The 24,623-nt window shown below is 51.7% G+C and overlaps 2 protein-coding genes across 2 annotated transcripts; both read left to right on the top strand.

Annotated features, from left to right (window-relative positions):
* Positions 1-1,019: 1,019 nt before the first annotated feature.
* On the top strand, positions 1,020-6,421 carry PG998_011300 (DNA-directed RNA polymerase II subunit RPB1; the record flags this gene model as incomplete). The annotated part of the gene is made up of 3 exons (XM_066878116.1): positions 1,020-1,376; positions 1,450-6,338; positions 6,394-6,421. The coding sequence occupies 3 exons, from the start codon at positions 1,020-1,022 to the stop codon at positions 6,419-6,421; spliced, it is 5,274 nt and encodes a 1,757-aa protein (XP_066727170.1).
* A 14,690-nt stretch (positions 6,422-21,111) lies between these two features.
* PG998_011299 (uncharacterized protein) lies at positions 21,112-21,363 on the top strand (the record flags this gene model as incomplete). Its single annotated transcript, XM_066878115.1, has 1 exon — positions 21,112-21,363. The coding sequence occupies one exon, from the start codon at positions 21,112-21,114 to the stop codon at positions 21,361-21,363; it is 252 nt and encodes an 83-aa protein (XP_066727169.1).
* Between the last annotated feature and the right edge of the window lie 3,260 nt (positions 21,364-24,623).

Genomic DNA, 24,623 nt, shown 5'->3' with positions numbered 1-24,623 from the left:
CTCGGAGCGAACCGCCTTTCCGGAATCTGTCAAATGCTGCAGCTGGGCGTTTTAAGGTTGCAGTAACCAGACATAGGTGTGTAGGTAGGTGGCTACTCATAGGTAGGTAGGTAGGAAGAAGTAAACCATTGTTTCGCTGCGCGGCGGTATGACAGGAATGTAAAGTAAAAAAAAGCCCAGGGGGGTGAGAGAAGCAATGGCGGTTCGTGATTGGCTGGATGGGGAAGAAAGATGGATTGAGTCACCGGCAAAGAGATTCTCGAGCCGTGGTCCACAGGTCTGGATTGGGCTTAGTGGCCAACTGCTGGCCTTGCCTCGCACCTTTCCCAGCCTGCTTGCCTGCATGCTCGCCTACCTTAACTCTTTTGCTGGCAGGCCGCCTTCAGAAAATCTGAACCGTGCCATTCTTTCACCAAACATACACAACGTCGACAACCACTTCCATCAACACGCGCGTCGGATATCGCGTCCTTCCATCGCCAGCGATTTTCCGACATCGTGTCATTACCGACAACACGTAATCTTACCGACCCCTCGCCTGGCGACACGGTCTGCGCGCGCCCTGGATTGTTGAAGCGGTCGTGTTGAGAGGGTGAGGCGAAACGGCCACCAGGGCCTGTTGGATCTGGCGTTTGCCCATTTGATTCGGCTTTGAATCCTATCGGAGAAAACAAGGAAAGAGAAGGGGAGAAGACTTCTCAGCTCCGTCGACTCTTTCGAGTGACCGCCTTTCACCGTCGCGACCGGGCGACTACTTGCTATATACTCGCACTCCTTGCCGCTGACCTGCCTTCGACGCTCCTTTCCTTTGGCGAACCAAGTCACGATTCCACGAAACAAAGGCCACCCCCAAACTTCTTTTCCGATTTCGCGAGCCGACCTTTCGACCTCTTGCCTCATACAAGTCTCGTCAGAGCTTAATTAATTGCGACCCATCTCCGTTGAGTCTGCGGCTTTTACTTATTCATTTCATTCGACAACACATCAATTGTCGACTGTGAAAATTTTAATCACCCATCATGGCGAATCTTCACTTTGCGCATTCCGATGCGCCTCTCAAGACGGTGGAGGAGATCCAATTCGGTCTCCTCTCACCCGAAGAGATCAAGAACATGAGTGTCGCGCACATTCTCTACCCGGAAACCATGGACGAAACGCGAACCAGGCCGCGCACTGGAGGTCTTAATGACCCCCGTCTCGGCTCCGTTGATCGTCAGTTCAAGTGCTCGACGTGTCAGCAGAACATGTCTGAATGCCCTGGTCACTTTGGCCACATTGAATTGGCTAAGCCTGTCTTCCACCCCGGCTTCATAAAAAAGATAAAGAAGATTCTTGAGTCTGTGTGTCACAATTGCAGTAAGGTCTTGGAAGACAGAGTTAGTAATACCCGACAACCGCCTGCATCTGCGGCTTGATAGGATTTTGTTGATGCTAACACGGATCATCTAGTCCAACGAGGAATTCAGAGCTGCTGTTTCTACACGAGACAAGAAGGCCCGATTCCAGAAGGTTTGGAACGTCTGCAAGGCCAAGAAGGTTTGCATGAATGAAGCCCCCAAGGAGGAAGACGGCTCATTTGATCCCAGCGGGAAGTCGGGACCCCCGGCTGTTGGTCATGGCGGCTGTGGCAATGATCAGCCTAATGTCCGGCAGACTGCTCTCCAGCTCTGGGCCACTTCGGAATCCAAGAATGAAGATGGTGTCAAGACTAAGGATAAACGCCTGATAACCCCGGAGATGGCACTGAACATCCTGAAGCGCATCTCAGACGACGACTTGCGCGACATGGGTCTCAACACTGACTATGCCCGCCCTGAGTGGATGATCATCACGGTCCTGCCCGTACCTCCTCCGCCTGTTCGCCCCAGTATCTCCATGGACGGCACTGGCCAGGGTCTCCGCAACGAAGATGATTTGACCTACAAGTTGGGCGACGTTATCCGTGCGAACGGCAATGTACGCCAAGCCATCCAGGAAGGATCGCCTGCCCATATCGCTGCCGAGTTCGAACAGCTGCTGCAATACCACGTTGCTACCCTCATGGATAACGATATCGCTGGACAACCCCAAGCACTTCAGAAGAGCGGTCGACCTGTGAAGTCTGTCCGTGCTCGTCTCAAGGGCAAGGAGGGGCGTCTTCGTGGCAACCTGATGGGCAAGCGTGTCGATTTCTCGGCTCGTACTGTCATCACAGGAGACGCCAACATTTCTCTTGACGAGGTTGGTGTTCCTAGAAGCATAGCTCGGGTTTTGACGTATCCTGAAACGGTCACACCCTACAACATTCACAAGCTCCACGAGCTCGTGCAACGAGGCCCCAACGAGCACCCGGGTGCAAAGTACGTGATTCGTGCGGATGGTACCAGAATTGATTTAAGGCATCATCGACGTGCGGGAGCCATCACACTCGAGTACGGCTGGAAGGTCGAGAGACATCTTCAGGACGGCGATTTCATCATCTTCAACCGTCAGCCTTCGCTTCATAAAGAATCCATGATGGGTCATCGTGTCAGAGTCATGCCTTACTCCACCTTCCGACTGAACCTGTCTGTCACATCGCCCTACAACGCTGATTTCGACGGTGACGAGATGAATCTTCACGTGCCACAAACCGAAGAGACACGTGCTGAAATCAAGGAGCTCTGCATGGTTCCGCTCAACATCGTTTCCCCGCAGCGTAACGGTCCGTTGATGGGTATCGTACAGGACACATTGGCCGGTGTCTTCAAAATGTGCCGTCGTGATGTCTTCATCACCAAGGCGGAAGTCATGAACATCATGCTGTGGGTCCCCAACTGGGATGGTGTCATTCCCGAGCCTGCCATCTACAAGCCACGGCCCAGGTGGACGGGAAAGCAGATTGCGAGCATGGTCATTCCCAAGGAGATCAGTCTGTTTACCAAACCTCCATCGGGCGATAAGTGGAACCCTATCGAAGATGAAGGTGTCTTGATCCAGTCAGGCCAGCTTCTGTTCGGTCTTTTGACGAAGAAGAATGTGGGTGCTGCTTCGGGTGGTATCATTCACTTGGCTTACAATGAGCTTGGCCCTGCTGGCGCGATGGCTTTCCTTAATGGGTGCCAACGGGTCATCAACTATTGGCTCTTGCACAACGGTTTCAGTATCGGTATTGGTGATACAATTCCCGACAAGCCGACTATCGAGAAGGTGCAGGTCCACATTGACGATCAGAAGTCCATTGTCGCTCAGCTCACTGCCGAGGCCACAGCTAATACCCTGGAGGCCGCGCCCGGTATGAGTATCCGTGAAACATTCGAAAGCAAGGTCTCGGCGGCCCTTAATGCGGCTCGTGATAAGGCTGGTACAACGACGCAGAAGAATCTGAAGGAATGCAACAACGCCGCTGTCATGTCCAACTCTGGTTCTAAGGGTTCTTCCATCAACATTTCGCAGATGTCGGCTTTGGTCGGTCAGCAAATTGTGGAGGGCAAGCGTATCCCGTTCGGTTTCAAGTATCGAACTCTTCCCCATTTCACCAAGGACGATTACTCACCAGAGGCTCGTGGCTTTGTGGAGAACTCATACCTGCGAGGTCTTACGCCGTCCGAGTTTTACTTCCACGCCATGGCTGGTCGTGAAGGTTTGATCGATACGGCTGTCAAAACAGCTGAGACTGGTTACATTCAGCGACGTCTGGTCAAGGCTTTGGAAGATGTCAGCGCTCGATATGATGGTACCGTGCGAAACTCTTTGGGCGATATCATCCAGTTCGTGTACGGTGAGGATGGTGTTGATGCTATGATTGTCGAGAAGCAAACCATGGATCACTGGATCATCCGCGAAAAGGACTTTGAGTCCCGCTACCGCTTGGACGTCATGGAGGAAGGACGAATCACTGCCCTCGACAGCCTTACGAATGGCGGGCAGATTGCTGGTGATGCCCAGTGCCAGGCCCTCCTCGACATGGAATACGACGCGCTCCTCAAGGACCGTGAGTTGCTTCGCCGGTTGAAGATGCAAGCAGACAAGTTGGAGTCCTCCTTCCAGCTTCCTCTCAACGTTGGACGTATCATCGAGTCGACCATGAAGACCTTCAATGTCGATGACTCAAAACGTAGCGATCTTACACCTGAAGATGTCATTCCTCAAGTCAAGGATTTCCTTGGAAGAATGGTGGTCGTCCGAGGTAATGACCCTATCTCGAAAGAAGCTGACGAGAACTCAACACTTCTTTTCAAGGCTCTTCTGCGGGCCCGACTGTCCTTCAAGCGTGTGGCTATCGATCAGCGTTTGAACAAGATCGCTTTCGGTCACGTCATGGGCGAGCTTGAAAGCCGCTGGTCTCGCGCAATGGTCAACCCCGGTGAAATGGTTGGTGTTTTGGCTGCCCAGTCCATTGGTGAACCAGCCACTCAGATGACGCTTAACACTTTCCATTTCACTGGTATTTCATCCAAGAACGTGACTCTCGGTGTGCCCCGTCTCAAGGAAATTCTCAACGTCGCCAGCAACATCAAGACACCGTCGATGATGGTGTTTCTGGATGGCGAAAACGCAACCAAAGAGAGGGCCAAGGCACTGCGTAACGTGGTCGAGCATACTCACCTACGCTCCGTCACTGATGCTGTTGAGGTGCATTATGATCCGGACATCCAGTCGACTACGATCCCAGAAGACGAAGACATGGTTGAATCATACTTCTTGATCCCCGACGAAGCACATGAAAACATCGACAAGCAGTCGCGCTGGCTTCTCCGATTTGTTCTCGACCGACAGAAGATGCTCGACAAGAACTTGACAGTCGACGATGTTGCCAGACGTCTCAAGGAAGAGTACGCCAGTGATCTTGCTGTTATCTGGAGCGATGACAACGCCGAGAACCAGGTCATCCGTGTGCGTCCGTTCAACGACAACGATGACAAGGACGAAGACGGATCGAAGGTAGTTGAGGACGATGTCATGTTGAAGCGTCTGGGTGATCACTTGCTGGAGAGCTTGACCCTCCGTGGTGTGAAGGGCATCGAGAAGGCTTTCATGACCGAGGGTCAGAAACTTTCCATCACCGCGGATGGCGCTCTGACGCAAGATAAGGAGACCCCGGGATGCAAGGAGTGGTTCCTCGATACCCAGGGTACGGCCCTGCGCGAGGTTCTGGCAGTCGATGGTGTCGATTGCAAGCGCACTTCTACAAACGATTTGTGGCAGACTGTTGAGGTCTTCGGTATTGAGGCCGCACGAATCGCATTGCTTAACGAGTTGCGACGAGTTCTTGCTTTCGACGGTTCGTACGTCAATGAGCGCCATCTTGCTCTTCTCGTCGATGTCATGACCTACCGAGGCAGCATAGCCGCAGTTACACGTCATGGTATCAACCGTGCAGACACTGGTGCCCTCATGAGGTGTTCGTTCGAAGAGACGGTCGAGATTCTCCTGGAAGCTGCTGCTACCGGTGAGCTTGATGACTGCCGCGGTATTTCTGAGAACGTCATGTTGGGCCAACTCGCTCCTATGGGTACAGGTCACTTCCACGTCTTCCTGGATCAGTCCATGCTCGACACAGTTATCTCGGACAACTCCAAGATGGGTCTCATGCAAGGAATGACCATGAAGGGCAGCCAGGATGGTGGTGCCGCGACGCCTTATGATACAGGATCGCCACTGAACGTTGATTATGGTAGCGGCGCCTTCAGCCCGCCTGACATGGCAATGGGTGCCTTCTCTCCCATTGTCGAACAGGGCTCGGCCTCGCCTGGTGGATTTGCCACGGCTTACGGCAGCAGCTTCGGCAGTGCCAGTCCTTACGGCGCCCGAAGCCCTGGAGCCACCAGCCCGTTCGGCGGCACTTCGCCTACATCTCCTTTCAGCTCGTATGGCGGAAGCTACTCGCCCACCTCTCCGGGTGCTGGCTACTCGCCTACCTCGCCTCTTATGAGTGGCAACCGCTACGCCTCGTCGCCGCAGTTCAGCCCGTCATCCCCCTCGTTCTCTCCGACGTCCCCAGGATTCAAGGGTACGAGCCCGTCAAGCCCCAACTACAGCCCGACGTCGCCGAATTACTCTCCAACGTCCCCTTCGTCTCCGCGACACTACTCGCCGACGTCGCCGGCGCACTCGCCCACTTCGCCCACATACTCGCCCACGAGTCCGAACTACAGTCCGACGTCCCCCAATCTTCATGGCGGCGGTGCTACCTCGCCATCCTACAGTCCGGTGTCGCCCAATTACTCTCCCACCTCACCGGCTGCTTACTCGCCTACAAGTCCCAACTTCAGTCGTGGCGGCGCTCAGCAATCGCCTACGAGCCCTCAGTACTCGCCTACCTCTCCCCAGTATTCTCCTAAGACTCCTGGCCCTGGCGGTGCTACCAGCCCCAAATTGTAAGTAGCTGTTTCCAACGGACTCTTAGCGATTCGTGCTAATCAGTTTTTGCAGTTCTCCTACCTCTCCCAAAGGCGACTGATAATACCTTGGAGAAATGTAACCCCAGGGTCTCCAGCATTTGGGCCCGTATAATACAGCACATAAAAGGCGTTTTTGGTGGTTCTTGTGCTTTCGACTATTTCTCCAGGCTTGCATTTTCCTAGCGGTTCTGTGATTTGGCTTCCTCCAGAAGGAAGGAAGGCCTGCCTTCAGCATAGAAGAGAAACGAAAAGGAGGGGGAGAAACGAATTTACTTTTTTTGGTTTTATTTCCCCCGACGCAACGAGTCCACTAAGAAAGAAGAATGAGGGACGGACGGATATTTTTAAAGAAAGAAAAGCGCAAAAATAGGTTTTGTGTGATTTTTGTACACTACTGTCAATGGGGGCTTCAGACGAAAATGCTCTTCCTCCCAACTGCCCCCATTATGAATCCCAGAAAAGAGAATGATGCCCCAGCAGGCTGGATATCAGAGAGTGATGATGACAAGACAGGTCCTGGCTCCTGTCGCAAGAAAGGCAACTCTCGCCTCGCTTGGTTAAGACGAAGACGGAATGACGAGGTGGGAAATAAATACCCAACTAAGTGGCAGACAGGTGTGGAATACAGATTGCATTCTTCATGAAAAAGAAAATGAGAAAAAGAAAGAAAGGCGAAAGCCTTGTGGATGTGTTCGTGTGCGAATGTGTGGCTTGGCTCTTCTTCGTCTCTGCTTCCCCTACACTGGTGTGTTAGAGGGGCGAAGACCATGTCCTCAGATCGGATACCCATGGTCTGATGTCAAGACTTGGGAAGCTGGGTTGGAATGGAATTTAGTTTTCCTCGGTTTTTATCGTGCTGGCCCCCCTTTTCTACGAGAATGAAACGAACAACTAGTCTGACAATCGCGACTGCTTTTTTATGATAGACAGATAGGAGTTAGGAAGTTTGTGTTTTTCAATACGACCGATAACTTCCTTGACATCGGTATGATGCATGCACCTGTTGTAATAGCCTCACCTGGACGCTTAGGACTATGGGGGTAATACTGCACTGGATGAGCACGCAACATAGTCATTGTAACATGATAGTACATTCACATACGACCACATCCTGCTGAATACTAGGGATCCCGTCCGCTCTCCCATATATAAGCAGCAGAGAGCCGAATTAGTACTAGGGTCGGTGACGACCTGGGAATCCTCGGTGTTGTATGTTCTTCCTTTTGGCCCGGCTTCTTTCTTTTCATTTTTGGAGAATCCTGCTTTGGGTCGAGCGCAAACGATATATTCAGGAGATGGGTGTGCTAACGATGTAGCACCCCCATAGGAGAAAGGCGTTGGCGGTGGAATAGAAAGAAAGTATGTCTTCTCTCTCTTCTTCTCCTCAGGGGATTCCCTTGGTGTGTCGTGTTATTCTGTGGGCAGTCATTGTAGGTTTCTACGTGACGGTATGTCCATTAGGCAAGCAATCTCATGTATTTCGAGGGAAAGGGCTGCATGAGACCATGTGGTTTTGATGGAAGCACGAGAAGAGCCCAGCAGTGTCGTTCAGGTGACACGGGGGTGTTGGGATAGCAAAGTACCGTTTCCGTTGTGACAGGCAAGGTTGATTCATGTATATGTAAGAGATCCCTGTATGTGTCAAGGAGCGAAGCGAACAGAAGAAGTCTTCCCTTTCCTTTATTGTTGGATGCCGCCGGTCACTCCCGTACCAGTTCTGGCGGGACTTGTTCATACCACCTTCAGGGCAGTACCCCAATAAGTTAACACAAACGAATACCCTGATTGATGCTCGACTTCATCTTATTATTGTTTGCTTGGATGGATCTCCACGCCCAGAGACCGCTTTCAGACGTCTGGGAGTCAGTCATCAGTGACAAACTGGTGACGGTTAGATCAAGAATATATCATGTTCACCTAGCATCTGCTTCACATAGCCCCTTTATTAGGATAGGACCTTCCTGTTTGAGAGAAAGACAGTCCAGTGGCCACTAAAGGCGGATGATCTGCCGTTGTTGAAAGCAGCAACGGCGTGTCCCGTCCGAGCGGTTAGCATTCGGCCACGGTGGTGGCCTGTACTGCAACCATGAGGATAAGGGTTGAGGTTTGCTTCCATCCGTGAGATCCCTCCCGTTGAGCAATAGTTTCTCCTGCAGATGGATGATACCCGTGGAAGATAAAGGAGGGTTGAGGTCGCGATTCAAGGCGGAGCTACTCGGCGCCACTTGTCCCCGGATTGGTCGACACGATGAACCGAATGAGGTTCAACTGACAAGTCTTGGAGTTGGCGGGCGACCCTATGGCCCCGTTGGCCCATAACACTGTGATTAGGCAGATCACTTGCATACATGTGAGAGGGGGCCATGTGAGACACCGGAGAACGGTCAAGTCAGCACGCCAACTGTCATCTGGAGTGGCACTTGAGGTGGTTGTTCTATTACCTAGTGGTACATTTGAACTCATCGGAAAGACCTAGCCAACAGGGTCTGGGATATTGCGGATGCCCTTGTGCTTCAGCCAAGCTGGCCTCGACTATTGTCTATTGGTGTGGTGTGTGCTGCCACTTAGATCATGGGTGGCTTACTCAAGGCGAGAACCAACTCATCTGAAGCTGGCATTCCCACCAAAGAGCGTGCATACTCCAGGCATTGCCTTTTCCAGTAAGAAAACCTAAGATGAGGTTGAATAATGACCAAGACGCCTTAATATTCCGCAAAGGAGTCGAGAAAACCCCATCACACTATTGTCAAACCGCACACAGCTGGTAGTCTCTCTCCCTTGACTACTGAGGCAACCCGGAAACGCCACATCCATATATCTGTTGACAACTGGTGTAGGTAACGATGCAATGGCGTCTTTCTTAGGCTTAATTGGACCCTGAAAAGTATAATGAACGCCTCGATCTTCGTGGCTGCTTGTGTCAGAAATATTACTGAACCCACTTGATGGTCTAGACACAGATATGTTCTCGAGACGGCAGATTCTCTTTGCAGCCATCGGGTAGTAGAATACAAAGGGCTGCGTCAACGGCACTGATTTGATCTTAGAGCGAGCTTAGCTAGTCCGACCTACGTCGAAGCTTGGAAGGGCAACGCCCGTACAGCCTGCTGAGATCAGAACTGGTGCAAAGACCGCCGCACTCGAATTTACCATAGGCGAGAGGGAGTTTTGGTGGTTAAAAAGAAATCCGTCCCAGGGATCATTTTGGGACAGCGTATGCAGTGAATACCATGGGATATTCCTTGGAGGCTGTCGCCACTAGAACGATGCATTGCTTTCTGTGGTTTATCGGCATACTGCGTAGCTTTGATCCGCTCTCTCCGAACATCGGTAGGAGGTGGAAGGCCTCGCCCATGGATAATGGAGCCAGCGGTATTCGCTGGGGCCTATACCAAGAATTCGAGATCTCTAAGAACGTTGAGAGATTATTGCCGATGAGGAGATATTGGTCGTCTGCTGTTACAGCCAATGATGGTAGCCAAGTTACTCTTGTTGTTGGAATGCTCGCAGCACTGCGGGCTCTCACACCCCCTAGCATCTAACCAAGGATATGTATGACCCATGAGTGGAGGATCCGTGAGAATGGCCAAAGAAGCGCGCAGCGTCCGGGGTGCCAAATGCGAACGGGTGGTCTGATGGCAAGGAACTAGGAAGAGTGCCAAGTGGACGAGTACGTGCTGTAGATCGATCTCAATACGTTCAGCATGGGTCAATTCTCAATAGCGGTGGTTTTCACGGTGAGCATGCCCCATAAGCACAAGGACCAGGTCGATCCAAGCCAAATGAGCATTGACTATGTACGTTGGTGAGGATGAAGGACAGGGAACAGGGGGGGGCTTTTAGCGCGACGGGTTCCTTGCCGTGCCCACGGACGTGACGAACGACTCAATCGGATTGTGTGGTTTGGCAGGGAGCGGGGAGATAGGTTGGCATGCGTGAACGAGGATGATCCCAGTTTGGTCTTGTAGATAAACGGCGCATGTAGGTGCCATGAGCGGATCTAGGTGAGACGTCGATATGGAATTAGCCGTCTTGTTCGAGGCAAGTGTTCCGAGCCGATCAAGACAATGCGACGTCGGTGGGCTTGACATCGGCTTTAGACTTGATCTGGCAACCCTGAAGGGCAATCAGGTCGTCGCCGAGGAGCACATGTTAGTATACATACACGTACACAGTTGAGGACAAGGATCAGTTCAGTCCAAGTGGATCGCATTGGAACCACCATCGTATACCACATAGGCCTTATGACGGCGTCGATGTCCTCGTCGACTAACAGGTATGAAGGCTTCACAGCCTGGTTGAGACATGGTCCAGGACAGGACAACGACCCACGCTTCCACGCGAAGAAGAAAGATGAGATGAACAGATGACGAAAGGAAGCAGATGACAGCCGCCGAGCCGCGGCAGGGTGAAGCCAACAGCCATCTGTGGATTACAGGTGACAGGGTTGGAGGATGTGGACCTACTGGGCCGTCGTTTTGGCAGAGAAAGTCGTTGCACTTGATGAGATATGTTTGATGAACGAATGTAGGCCAGACTACGAGTCAAGTCATTTGATCGAAAATACATTAAGTGGGTAGTTCGTATAGGTGCCTGCCTTCCTGCCTAGCTTGCATACCCGATTGTTTGTCGTTATTTCCTTTTCTTCCCACTCTCTTTCACTGTTTCTGGGTTCTGTGCTGCTTCTAAAACAACAAGATGCCACTGCGGGTTAGTGAGTGAATGGCCAGAGGCAGGGACAGGGCGCGCTAGGCGGGGAACTCTTTCCGTTCCCACTTTGATAATCAAAACCTGCCCGTGCTTTCCTTCTCTGCATGCAAGGGGGCCCGGACCGGGGGAGCGGCGGATCACGCTTAGTCCACTGTTTTGTTCCTACATATATGTATATATGTAGTGCATTCATACATACTATACATACTGTATTATTGCACCCATACGCAAAACACTTACGCAGTGGAGTTTGATTGGCTTCGAGCTTGATGCGAGTTCACCTGATTGTCATGCATCACTCGCTCGTCTCGCCGGCTTGACAGCTTGCCTCGGAGTTTATGACCAGAGATAGGCGTGGGCACATACCTTCCTTCCTCTTGATCGAGTTGTCGTTGCCCGCGTCTGTTCCCACCCTTGCTAGTCCCAATAGGCGCGTCTATTAGCAGTCGTGTTGGAAGACAGCATCATGTTGGCTGATATCCTTGATATAACACACTGGGCCTCCATGGCTGCCTGGGCTCGTAATTGGAGGCATATCCCATAAGCGCCCATAGAAGCTACAAGTAGAGAGGGGCACCAATCACATGACAGGGGCATGTAGGCGGCTATTTGTTATACGAATTGACATACTGTTGGGCTGTTGACGCCTGGCGCATTGGCATGTCCAGCCATGCACTGGGAGACTGGAAGATGGACTATGTATGTATGTCGCATTTTCGTGTAGAGTAATATCGAAGGGACTCATCCGGCAACGGGGATCTCAAGTGTGGAGATGTCAGGGGCGCTGTCAAAACTTGTGTGGGGTGGGTTCGGTGTGGAGTGGCATGTGCAATCCTGGAACGGTACTTGCTGCGTACCTGGCTCCGATTCCGTATGTCTTGAAGAGAGACAGTAAATCATCCAATCCACCCGAGTAAAACCATGGGCTGTAGGCAGTCGCCAGCTATCCAGCCTGCTGGTTATTGCATGCATATTCTAGGAGGAGGCGGGTCTCCCCCAACCTAGTAGCCATGCTGGGCTGGCCCAAGCTGGCTGGTCTCGACAACGGGTTTGATGGATTGATGGTGTTCGCAATGAGACTGTTCACATGAATACCTGATTAGTCATTATTAGGCATGATGGGTAATTTCATGGCCTATGACTGACCCGCCAATGATATGTATATGCAGGTTATAGCAGTCATGCGCGCAGCGATCCAGAACCCCCTCCTTCTTCGGCCAAGAGGTGGTGGCTTTCCAGTTACACTGCATACCCCTGATGACTGGTTTCCTTCGATTAGCGTTCTTTCCGCAGCCAAGGACGATCGGTATCGCAGAGACGACGAGCTAACCGGTCAATGAGCCAACTGGCGCCTCCGAGACTCATTGAAGAGAAAGGCCGAGAAAGCAAGCGAGCGAGAGATCAGCTGCCAAGGCGTACCCCCTTTCGAGGAAGCCCCAGGCCCTCACGCAAGGGGGCCTCCTTTGCTGCGACACGGGATATCATGTTTGCTCGGGAGCACATGAGAGGCGATGAAGTGAAGTCGTAATATATGAACGGTCACGAGAACGGGCCAACAGCGCTGCGTCAATCGCGTGTATTTCCGCAAATCACGTTCGAGAGCCTGGTGGTGGTTCAACTTGTCAGCTGTATGCGGCCTCCGATCCGGCCTTTCCATTGGCTGCCTTATCGGAGCCCCATCGAAGCCCTCCCATCCCCCCAATTACCTAGCGAATATGCCTTGCGGGCCGGTGGGGGCCGTTTCTAATTATCGTTAGTACCGCCTGTACCTAGCGCAAGTTGTCGACGCAGTGTGACCTTTCCAGGCCGAACCATGGGCCACGACAGGGCAAGGCCCAGCAAGTTATTTCTGTTAGGTGCACTGCAATTTGTAAGTTAGGCAGAAGGCGGGCAGTAAAATTCTGCTGCTCTTTCCATGAGAGCCAGAACCTGCACACCATCAGCCAATCCATGAACGTGGACGCGGTACATAAGGATGGCCCTTTTCTGTAGCCAATTTGGGTATAGGTGAGTATTAGAGCATGCTCTTGCCGCATCATTTTGGCCTGTCAATGATTGAGAACAATTCTGCCAACTTCCTCGACTGCATGTTTCTTGCCAGTGGCAAGCTGGGTTAGCAATATGTACCCAGGCAAATCCTCCGGCTCATCACATGACTGTACTTCCATGCGTTGCCCGCATGGGAAATGCATGGCAATCGGTGCGTAAAAGGGGTGTCCCGCATGAGCGGCCTTCCCTTCAGCCTAGCTAGAACGTCAACTCCACAGCCTTCATATAGTACCTAGACAGGAACCAACACACCTACACTTTGCCAACAGTAAGCACCAAGGCGAGGTAATCATTTGGCCATTGAAGTGACCTCCTCACGTTGCTATTTCGGCATCGTGGAATAGCGTCACATGCCTTTCCCTCCCATTCTCGTCTTGGCACGAACTGGATGCATTTGGCGCAAGAGAGACAGACAACCATGTCCCACATCCGTTCCTGGAGTTAAGAGAGAGCCCTGTGGCGCCAGGTTGCCGCGTGAAAGCCCATAGGAAAACATTTTCGACTGGGAACAAGTTGTTGATTGAATCTTGCGTGCCTGCGACTCAGCGCACCTTGAAAATAAATAAAGAGAGAAGAAAACAGTCCCGTATAAGGAGGACTTGAGCGAATTGTACAACAACCGATTTTAACCAAATAGAAACACAGCAACCTAGGACCCCGAAAAATCCATCATAGCCCTGTTCAAGCATTGATCATTCGTGCACATAGACATGTGGTGCCAGCACTTGTTCATCCAAATCCAATAACAAGCTAGGGCGTCTTCCGTAAACGAGGAACTTTGCCATAAAGGTATCGAAGAGAAGCTGATGAGAAGGAAATACGATTGCTCGTAAAGATCTTGCAATGCCGATGTTGAAAGCGACCCTTTCATATAAGAGATTTCGTCAAGCACCGTTCCTGAGCACAAGCTAGTTAGCACATTTGTTCAAGGGGGTTCATCGTCAATCGGTGAGCACGATATGGGAGTGGTTGTGATCTTTACTTCTGATATTTTTTGCGGCACTCGACACACATCCCGGGTTCTTTGTTTTTTATAGGTGTGGGGGTGGTGTGAACAACAGCTTTTGCCGTATGGGCCGAGCAAAAGGACACACCAATGTCCGTCGTGTGGCCACATTCGGCGTGATAGATCATCAGGTGTGTACACATCTTGAACCTGCTTAGTGTCAGCATGCCGGACGTGAAAAGACCAATGATTCAAATATGGCCCTTGGGAGAACCGGCTCGAGGTAAACATACTTGTAGGCAAATGAGGCTTGCTTTAGGATAAGTGATATCTTTGACAGCTTGAAGAGAATTAATTGCCTTATTTAAAGAAATGACAGTTGTTGGCTAGGAGCTTGAAGTTGTAGTCTTATCAAGGGGCTTAGGATATGGTGATGTACGAGTATGGTGATTCAGTCAAACTGGAGGACGGGAGATGGATCCTTTATATATCCAATGGCCCGAGTAGAGTATAGGCAGGCGACGGCCTACCCTATCCCCTCTGATAGACAGGTGCTGTTGCCTCAGATGATGTCAAAGAACGGGGCCAAGTTCGCTCCGAAAGATGCTGTTGTCTTCTTCTCTGGAATACAATGTTGATAAGAATGACACCTGAATCAGGCAAGTGATGAGAGACTGGAATTTGGGGACCAGGCCATTCACAAGCTGCAGACCAGGTACACTCCGTCGAGTGGTATTCCGGGGTCGATGTACTTCATTAGGAAGCAAGCAAGATGGAGGAAACAATTCGACACTCATCCATGAGGAGGGGTCCTGCATGCGGCCGAGGGGAGAAAGAAGTTGGGAAACGAACAACATGTTCGTCCAATCCAGAGCTATATCGTCGATAGAGAACACGGCCCGGGGCTAGGCATGATAGAAGGGGCACAGCAAAATAGATGTGAGTCGACAGAGCTAAGGCTAAAGAAGAGTGTGCTTGCCTTCAAGTCTGCGCGAGACACCAGCAGACCCCGGCTCCCGGGCAGGGGGGCGGATGAGGGAGGGCGTCTGGGATTGGGTGAAGGGGGGGATGGCTTCGAAAGGGCCGGATGGAGCGTAGGATGTAGGTACCGTACCTGGCATACTTGGAAGGTACATGCCTTTGAATGAAAATGAAGTGGAAAATGGTAAATGGAAATAAAGAAAATAAAAAAATAGCGGAACTGCCGGTGGAGGTTTGCGGGCAGTCGGCCTACTTGTACGGTAAAATAACGAGATAAAACCACCAAGACGAGCACTTGCACCTTTTTGCGTTCCGGGGCATTACTTGCCCAACGTGGACGTACAGGGAGGTTTGGGTGGACATGGTTCCTCCCCTGGTCCCATCTCCACTTACCCAAATCACTTCCCCGGCTGAGGATAGACCACTTGAACCAGAAGCGAAGGCACTGCTTGGCGTCACTCACCAGGTTCCATTACTGTACCAGGATAGACCGGGCCCTGGATATGAGCAGAATCGAACTGTCAGTCAGCCTGGAAGAGCTTTCTACACGAAAAGAGCAAGGGAAAACCACTTAGAGAAGAAAATCCAGGTGCGACGGGTGTTGCGTGCCTTGCTTTCTCCTCCCAGAGGCGGGCACAGGAAGTTGTGCAACGGCATGCCATGTGGAAATGGCTGAATTGCCAAGCTGCGTGTAGCGATGAATGGGTTGTTCTACTTTGATTGATTGCGGATTCCGTGGGCTTGCTGCCACCTTCGCAGCCCCATTGGTGAGGGTGTCAAAAGAAGGCGGACAGCTAGGTCGCCTTTTCACCTTCAAGATCTGCAATTGAAGCCAACCGCATAAAGCGTTGGCTTTAGTCGCAGCCAGTCTAGCTAGTGGGGGCTCCGTATATTTGGAATGACTTGCTTCAATCAAGGGAAGGGAGGTTGACAGCATACCCTCATGGCTGGTTTATACCACATGATTGCGTCTTCGCATTTGGCGGGCATCTGGCCCATTCGCCCCCTGGTGCCATGAGCACGTAGTTGAGGGGGGGCACGGATCATTGCTCGCGTGTAGGGTCAGGGAAGGGGGCATGTGGTAACACATCAAGGGTGTAATGAAATCTAAAGTACATGGAGAGTACCCGCAATACATATACCTCTACCCCTACCTCTTAACCCTTCTCAACTGCCAGCCCTATTACTTGATCTACAATCCCTTCGCTTCGTCCAACATAATGGTACCTGCCCCATCGAGTATCATCTCTCCTAAATCGACCTACCTTAGGCATGATCGCGCTAATCGTGAACTCCTGGCGTACCGATTTAGTGTCTCTGGCGTCCGACGACGCGGATAGGCGGAATGGTCTGGCCAGCCAGTTACTTAGAATACTTCTGATTTCACAGCACTCTAGGCCATGATGTCGAATAGCTTCTCCTCACCACTCTGTAGCGGAGGATGCGCTTCGGCTCCTTGCACAAGCGCATACTTGCGGGTATGCTAAACAACCGAGCAAAATATATCCCTTGCCGACGGCATGGTTTCTACCGGCTTGAATTCCTCTTCTCCCCCACTTCGACCTATCCCACAGGCCTCTCACAGGCTGCCTAATCTAACCCTGCGACCACTGGGTTGGCTGTTACATGCACTTGCGAATATGCGCCTGACATCCCGATATCACTCACTTGTATAGGTTCCTCCAGTAATGGCCTGACCACCAGAGGCACCCCTGGCCCCAAGACTAGCGCATCTCACTCTTCGAATTCTTCTAGACCCATGGCCGTTATATTCGCAACCTCGCGGCTATCGACAAGACCCGCAAGTCAACAAGGTCCAGGCGAGAGGCATGAAGCTTTCCCGCGAGTGTACAAGCCCACAAGCTTCCTCTTGCAGGTACCTGGGAAAGGCCCCTTTCTAACGAGTGCCCTTCCCTAATAGGCTCGTCCCGGCCCGAGTCAGCTGAAGGAAGTGCCGTCTTTGTCCTATGCCCTGGCGCATGCTCTAGAGGTCAGGTCCGATCCCCTGAGCTTCAGTGCGTATCGAGGATACAGAGCACAAGACATTAACATGGCCCAAGTGAACTCGGTTCGCTCTATCGACCATCCGCGTAGAAGGACCCCAGCACGCATGCCAAAATTAGGGTCGGGCCAGACACTTGACGTAGGAACATGCCACTCCGATTCTCCTACTCATGACTCTTTCATGCCACCCACCCTTCCCCCACAGTGTGGCCCAAGATTAGGCTCCCTGGATAGAACCCGAGGGTTCGTATATGTACATTGCAACCCTACAGATGTAAGACCACACACGCCATGCGGCCATCGAGGCGGCCGCTTACCGGTTCCAAGGAGATTATATACGTCATGTCGTAATCCCACGATACATAGTTATGTACCAACAGCATCCTTGCAGATAGTAGTAGTCCTGACCATCACATAGGCCCAGCATGTCACAGCCACAGTTGGACAGAAATACTCTAGGTCCCTGTATATGCGACCATTATAGGAATCTTCAACGGGTCCTTGTGGCACAGTCAGCGATATTTCACGGGGTTCATCTCACTACCTAAATTAACCGTTGAGGCACAGCATCAGAGATCTGGCGTAGAAGACCAAGACTGGCGCGCCGAGCCGCCATCGGAGGAACGTATTCCTTCCGGGCGGACCAATTGTTTTCCAGCAACTGAAAATCTTCCACGGAGGGTGTAGGTTGCACGCATGCTATTTCTGTGACACCCCGAAGAACAGTAGTGCGGGTATATCCAGCCGTCTACATCCTACATCTACTTCATGATAGCAGTCTGACTAGACACAAGATTTACAATCCAAGCCTTGCCCACTCCTGCAAATTGTCATGATCCACAAGCTTTCCAGCATCCTCCGTCTTTGGGCTATAATTCGCGGCTTACATGCCTGATGCAATACAGTATACGTGAAACAGCCGCCCCCAGAGATCAGAATGGCAAGCTGGCGCAAAAAAGTGGCCGCTCTTACCTAAACTCTGGTCATAAGGGCTGCATTATGGATACGAACAAGCGCCAACAACATTTCTCACCAAACATCGAAACTGGTTCTCATTCAGTTGGAAGACAGGGCAGTGGAGTCGTTTGCGCGCTTGTGGACATGTTGCAACTCTCTTGTAGTTCCCTATTGAACTTTTTCCCTTTCTCATTTCGGACAAGCAGATTGAAGCGCGAGTAAGAAACCTGGTTCCAGCCAATGGCAGGGCTTCATCACGAACGTCGTCACCAGCATAAGCGCCAACCTACCAGTCAGCTGGGATTTTTACACCACACTTGTGGAGAAAACCCTTATTCGGGTCACCAAATTACCCCGAAAACGAGCAACGTCCGCGGTGCTCATCTCGCAAAAGCGCAGTTGGGAAAGTTTGATCTCGTCCTGGGCTTGACCCAACAGGCGTACGCGCGGCAAATGGCGGTAAAGCCAGATTTTGCCGACGCAATGGAGACTCGCTCGCTAGAATTGTAGCTCCCCCTTTTGTCAGGGGTCGCAGTAATGAATAATCGGTCCAAGATGACTGTCTGGTCTCGGGCAAGCCCTCGACAGCCCTCCCACCCGGACTTTTTAGATCCCCATGACGGAAACAAGGAGACCAGAAGTGGAAAATACACCTTCCGAGTATTTTCAAAGCCCGGTCCGATCTTCCTGAGTAGACCTGGGGGCCTTCAGCCAGGGTACTCTAGCCAGGCCGAAATACCTCAAAGCCAACGTACTCTTTGAGTAACCTTTGCTCAAGAAGTACCTGGCTGCTTGGCATAAAGAGCTTTCCCTACACCGTCTCCCATCCAAGGCAACCCCTTATTCGGTGAGCCGTTTTCTCCCCTCACCGCAACCCACGCCATCACGACGCTGTCCAATCAGTAGCTGTCGCCCGGCATACGGCAAGAACTGTTCACACGGAAAACTCCAAATTGTTGTGGCTGCATATCAGACGCGGAGGGTGGTGTACTCGAGTTGGAGACGAGGGTTTGGTGATGTCGGTGACTGCAGGAAGCACTGGTCCTTTCATGACCTTCCACACCTCTTCGACCAGCATGGCTCTATCCACTCAGGGTCAACTAGACCTTCAAGCTGTGAGGAGAAGAGAAGTTGCCTGACGCAGATTCCAAGTAACACAAACCCCAACCATTTTGCAGTAGTTCGTCCACTACGCATGGTGAGGACAAGTTGAGGTGCTAGAGACACCCTTGCCGTTCTTCCACAAGTGTCCCATCTTCCAGGTCCGACAAGTTTTGCATGGTACTGTGTTTGCCAATGGGTAAGAGAGCCAATCGAAGACCGGAGGGACTCTTTCGTCCGTGGCTAACGAGCTACTTCTTGGTGAGAGGCAACAATGTACCGACAAGTCTCACATGGTGATTGGTACTTGTCAGACTCTTATGTTGCCTCCTTCTTGATGTCGTTCTTAAGCACGTTGGGCATCCAACTCACTCAATCTCTTCATGGTTGACCGACGTAAGTCTCCAACGGGCCGGTATTGTGATTCATCTTCCAACAAACAGCCTTGATCTCTTCTGTGGCCCAGAGCCGAGCGCGATCAACACCCTGCCCCTCGCAATCGCAAACGTGAAAGTAATCCTTAATTCAACCATCACCATCACGAGACAATAAAAAGTGACTCATGTCGCTTCTGGCCAACTTTGCCTCATAGGGCGGATGGCGAGATCCCAGTACGATGTTAGCCCATTGATGCGGTTGACATCGGATCGCTGCTGCGGATCTGTTGCATGCAAAACCTGCCTGGCCCGAAGAGGAACGGCCCCGATGACGGAACTCCAACAAAGACAATGAGATCATTCGATCATCAAAGGGCGGTTCTTCTTAGCTGGAGGAATCGCCAATTTGGGGCCGCTGCTAAAAGGCTTGTCTTCGCAACCGAGGGCTTAAGTTAGCAGGACCTCTCATAAGGCTGTCAATTAGCTAATACCGAGGATTTCGTAGCCTATGGAATGGCCAGTACTCAGTCTGCCAGTGTCCTTTTTGCTTTGCAGCACCCGGGAATTCCCTAGAATGGGGTCGGCGAGCCGGCCTGGCCAATGACAGCCGCGCAATCGAGCCCGAGGGCTTCGGACAGGAACACGGCGATGGTCAACCACGTCGAACTTCTTCCGATACCTCGGAACGGCACCGATTCTCCGCATTTCCACCCGTCTAAAGGCATGCGACGTCTTTTCTTTCCTTTCCTCCATCGTTCAGGAGTTCTGAACTCCCGATTGCGACCGATTTCGAGTCGTACCACCTCACCTCAGTACAGCACGGCTACTTGCCCCCAGCGGTTAGTGAAGGAACTAATGTCTCACCCAATCACGACTAACCATTTCAGCAGGAGGACCGCCAGTAGCCAATTGCGACCTGCACGTGGGACTCTAGACGCATCCATTCTTCGTCTGCTACTGCGGGCAAAAGGGCAAATTCCTCAAGCCCGTGGCCCGGCTCCAGCAGATTGGCACAAGGAGTCGTGGTCGTGCAGGTTTCCTGTTCCTGCCAGACCAGGCCCAGGCAGTTGCTCGCTGCGACCCCGAGTCTGGCCTAATCTGGTCTCTCTGCAAGGGAAAGTTTCGAGTCTTGCGGGCATGCGGGCCTCGCGGCAGTCCGAAAAAAGAATGCAAATCCATAGAAGTCACTGCCCACCCACCATCTTCTTGGCAGTTGCGTTATCAAACACACGCACACACAATGACACACAAACGGGCTGGGTCAATCAATGGTCGATCCCACTTGTTTAACAGTGCCTCTGATCCATCCGGGGCAGGCAGGCATGAGCCAGGCGAGCATGCAAGGTAAGTTTGCATGAAATGCAGGAAGGCAAGGTGTGCCAAACGGCATATAAAGAGGTCGCCCTCTCTGTTGGGTTCCAGACTCCTTCTCTTTATACCCATCCCTCATTCTCTCGACATCTATCTCTGTCCTTTACAGAAACAACAACACACACATACGCAACAAACGACTTGCCCCTCTAAAGTCTCTACTTCTTGACCGTCTTCTTTGAAATTCCCGGCGAATTTTCCATCTGCAACCTAGTACAAACAGGTTACCAACCAAACAAATCTCACCTTCACAATGTCTTCTCCCACCTCCACCATGAAGGACATCCGCGCCCTCGAGCGCCCGTCCATGGCCTTCCTCTCTCTTGCCCCTACCACCTCTGACAACCACCCCACCACCCAGAAGGCCTCCGTCGACCGCCCTGCCGGCAGCCGCCGCACCTCCAGCCTAGGCAGCGAGAAGAGCTTTGCCTACCTCAAGCTGGGCCCGGTTCACTGGGGCGAGCACCAGGACGACCACAAGGACGACTTCCACCACGTCGAGTAAAGGAAGTCTCCGCGTCACAAGCCAGCAGATCAAAGCTGCGTGCGATGACTGACACAACCATTACGAAGTTACGAAAACCAAAACCCTCCATAAAATGTACTTTTTTTCCTTGTGTATTTAGCCAGCGTTCAAAACCCCTTCCAAAGCAACGGGAAGACTACGCTCTTGCGTAGCGCTTCGCTTTGCATTCTTTCCCCGAGGGGTCCTTCGCGAAGAGGGGTATATGGTGTTTTGGGAGAATGGGTAGACTGGCCGGGAAACGGACTGGAGCCTCACGAGCTTTCCTTACTTGAGAATGTCCCAGCCAAGCAATGTACCTAAGCTTGCCCCCATACATGGGATGGATACGGGGCCACGGCTAAGCTGCCTCAATAGCACCTGCTCAAAGGTGCATCCTTACTAGAAAATACAAAACCGATCATGATTGTCTTACCTCTTTCCCAAAGTGTGTGCTTAATGTGCCCCCCCTTTTCGCCCGCTTGTGCGAGATATCAATCCAGACTAAGGATCGAGACTTCCATTTACAAGAGCGCCTATAGTAATCTACCACAAGTTCACGTTGCGATGCCGCGTGTAGTTGCTTGTTCAAGCGATAGCCATATCCCACGGGGTCATTGTTGCATGAATGCCCGCAACGCTGATTGGCATGAGCTGCGGCCAGCGGTCTACCTACTGCGAGACGATTGTGCCAAGATACCTAGATACAACGTAAGAAACAATAAAAAAGCCAAATCCATGGAGTACTAAACCTACATAAGACCGTCTGGGCACTATGCTATGCAGGTGTCCAGTGCCCAGGCGGCCGGATGCACGGAGGCAACCACATTTTGTCGCGATAAGGGTGTGTTTAGTAATTATTAATAGATGACTATATCCCCCCCTCTTCACCAGAAGCTCCTCCGCTCGGTGTGGGCAGCCCCCATTTTTGTTCGGTCTGCTCTCAACTTTGGATTCCAACAAGGTCCCTGACCAGTTGCCAGTGACAATAGAATATGTAAGAGCCACGGAGGCTGCAAGATCGTCGTGGAGATCCGCAATGCGCCAAGACGTTTCTGTTTCTCTCACTGGTCTCTGTCGAAGTCCTTCCAGATTTGCAGAATGCTACGCTGCTACGGTGTCTCTCGATGTGATGCTTGCTAGGCTTGAAACAACAACACAGCGTTTCTCCCCCCGCCCCCACCCCCCGGGGAACAGACAACATAGATCCTAAAGATCCAATTTCCAGTGTTATATGAGAAACACTTGTTACTCGTCACGACTTCAGTATCTACAGGCATGCACGGTAAGCCTTGCAGACAAGGGCTTATCTCAGGTTAGTATAGTAGAGGTAGTGATCGGCATAGCTGATATCGGGCGAAAGCAAAAAGGAGGGTAAGGTATCAGGGAGGAGGTGTGATGAAGCTTTCTGAAAGTCCCTTGATTGCGTCATTCCAGCTCCTCCGAGAGAGCGTCTACCCACCACGTAAGCGATAAGCAGAGCCACAGCCAGGATCCTTACAGCTTACAGCTAGCTGTAGCCACGGAAAACAGATTGATAAGAACTGTAGATAATTCACACACACACACACACACACACACACACACAGTCAGATCTTGCGCAACCAATAGACACATGCAATCTCAATCCTCCCCTCACCGCTGTTTGACCGCGTTTGGGATTATGGATTCGCGGTTGAACGAGGAGGAAATGATGCTGCTGCAGACCCAAAGGCTAGGATACCTGCTGCTAGGTTAGGGGGTTTAGGGGGGTTTAGGGGACCACCCATAAGTGAAAGGCCTGAACTAGACCGCCCTCGGAATTCGAACCACTGGCGGCCCGCCCCACAAGATCCCGCAGCTTTCTAACACTAATGGGCTCCGAATGCTATTTCCATAATCACATGAAATGATAATACGGAAACGTACAACTTATTCTGCTCAAGATAGGTAGTTGATAGACCCAAACAGCCCGGGACCTTGCAAAACCGGCTGAAGGCCTCCGCATTCCAGGACCTGCCTTCTGCCTACCTGCCACGGTACACTACATGTCTGCATCGGATAGCATAGCAGGGGATGACCCCTGGACACCGAGCCTCTGTGAAACCAGCCATGTTGCCTCAGTTTGTGTTGCTATCTTGAGAGTTGGTTGAAACGAAACAGCCCTCCGATACTACGTATGTGCTTTTCTGATTGAATAAAATTAACAGATTCCCCAATCTTTCAGATGAACTAGCACGGGGACTTGGCGTTTGAAGCCGTCTCCCCTGGACATACGCATTACATAGCATTGGACAGAAATGTTAAAGGCGGAGCGGGTGATCGACGGGACATGCTGCACGATAAACATCACGGCCAATGCTGGAATAGGGGAAAAACCACACGTTGCACGCCACTAGGCGTTTACGGTCTGATGAGATGGATGCCGCTGCACAGGTCCTTCCTTTTTATTGCTTCTGCACTCTTGGCATGTCTTGCCCATCACCTATCAAGCTATGCGCACACATTGAGTTTCTTGGGAAACGCTTGGCGGTGGACCAATTCGACGCAGGATCTGCGACTGGTTGTTTAGGATTACCGGCTTGGCGGTGCTATTGTGTAGCTTGACCATTTCGCCGCCTGCTCTGCAGGCTTGGCGTCTTGGGGGTATGACATGAAAAGAAACGAGGCGCAGCGAGACATTGATGTTTTGTTATTTTGAATGGTATTTTCCGCCCAACGGATGCTGATGTAAAGGATGATTGATGATGGTGGGGAATGGATGGTGGCTTTGTTGAAGGCGTCCCGAAATCCTCCTTTCGTCCGCTGCCGAGCTGCGACGACTATGCTACATACGTCCATGCTACACCAGCTAAATTGCCTGCCGGGAAACAGAAGAACATGGGGGCCGGCCCCTCGATCCTTCTACCAGCAAGGGATGGAAATGAAGTCATCGCCACTGGGGACAGAGTTGGTTGTGGGAAAGAGGTAGACCGTCGATCCGGCCATCGCAATGCTGTTAGATCTTGAAATAGAGATTGATGACACGTGCGACGCAATCCAATTGAGGCGCAAACAATCACTGCTCAGCCCGGGTCAACACAGGTCTGCGCCCGTTGCTCGGGCCTCAGCAGCCCGTATGCAGCCGTTGATTATGGTGCCTTCTGGCTCGCGAGGAGTTGAACAGATGGACGTTGTACTAGGCAAGGGGGACAGTGTGTTCATCTTGTCCTTTCCATATCTTAGGTATTGCGAGGTAAGTGATCACTGCCTAGGATGGTCTTCAATCCCACAGCTCTCCTAAT

Source organism: Apiospora kogelbergensis, assembly GCF_038363985.1.
Source record: "Apiospora kogelbergensis strain CBS 113332 chromosome Unknown utg000007l_segment0_segment0, whole genome shotgun sequence".
Lineage (NCBI taxonomy): Eukaryota > Fungi > Ascomycota > Sordariomycetes > Amphisphaeriales > Apiosporaceae > Apiospora > Apiospora kogelbergensis.
Note: the sequence above shows the minus strand (reverse complement) of the source record. Positions and strands in the feature narration are given on the sequence as shown.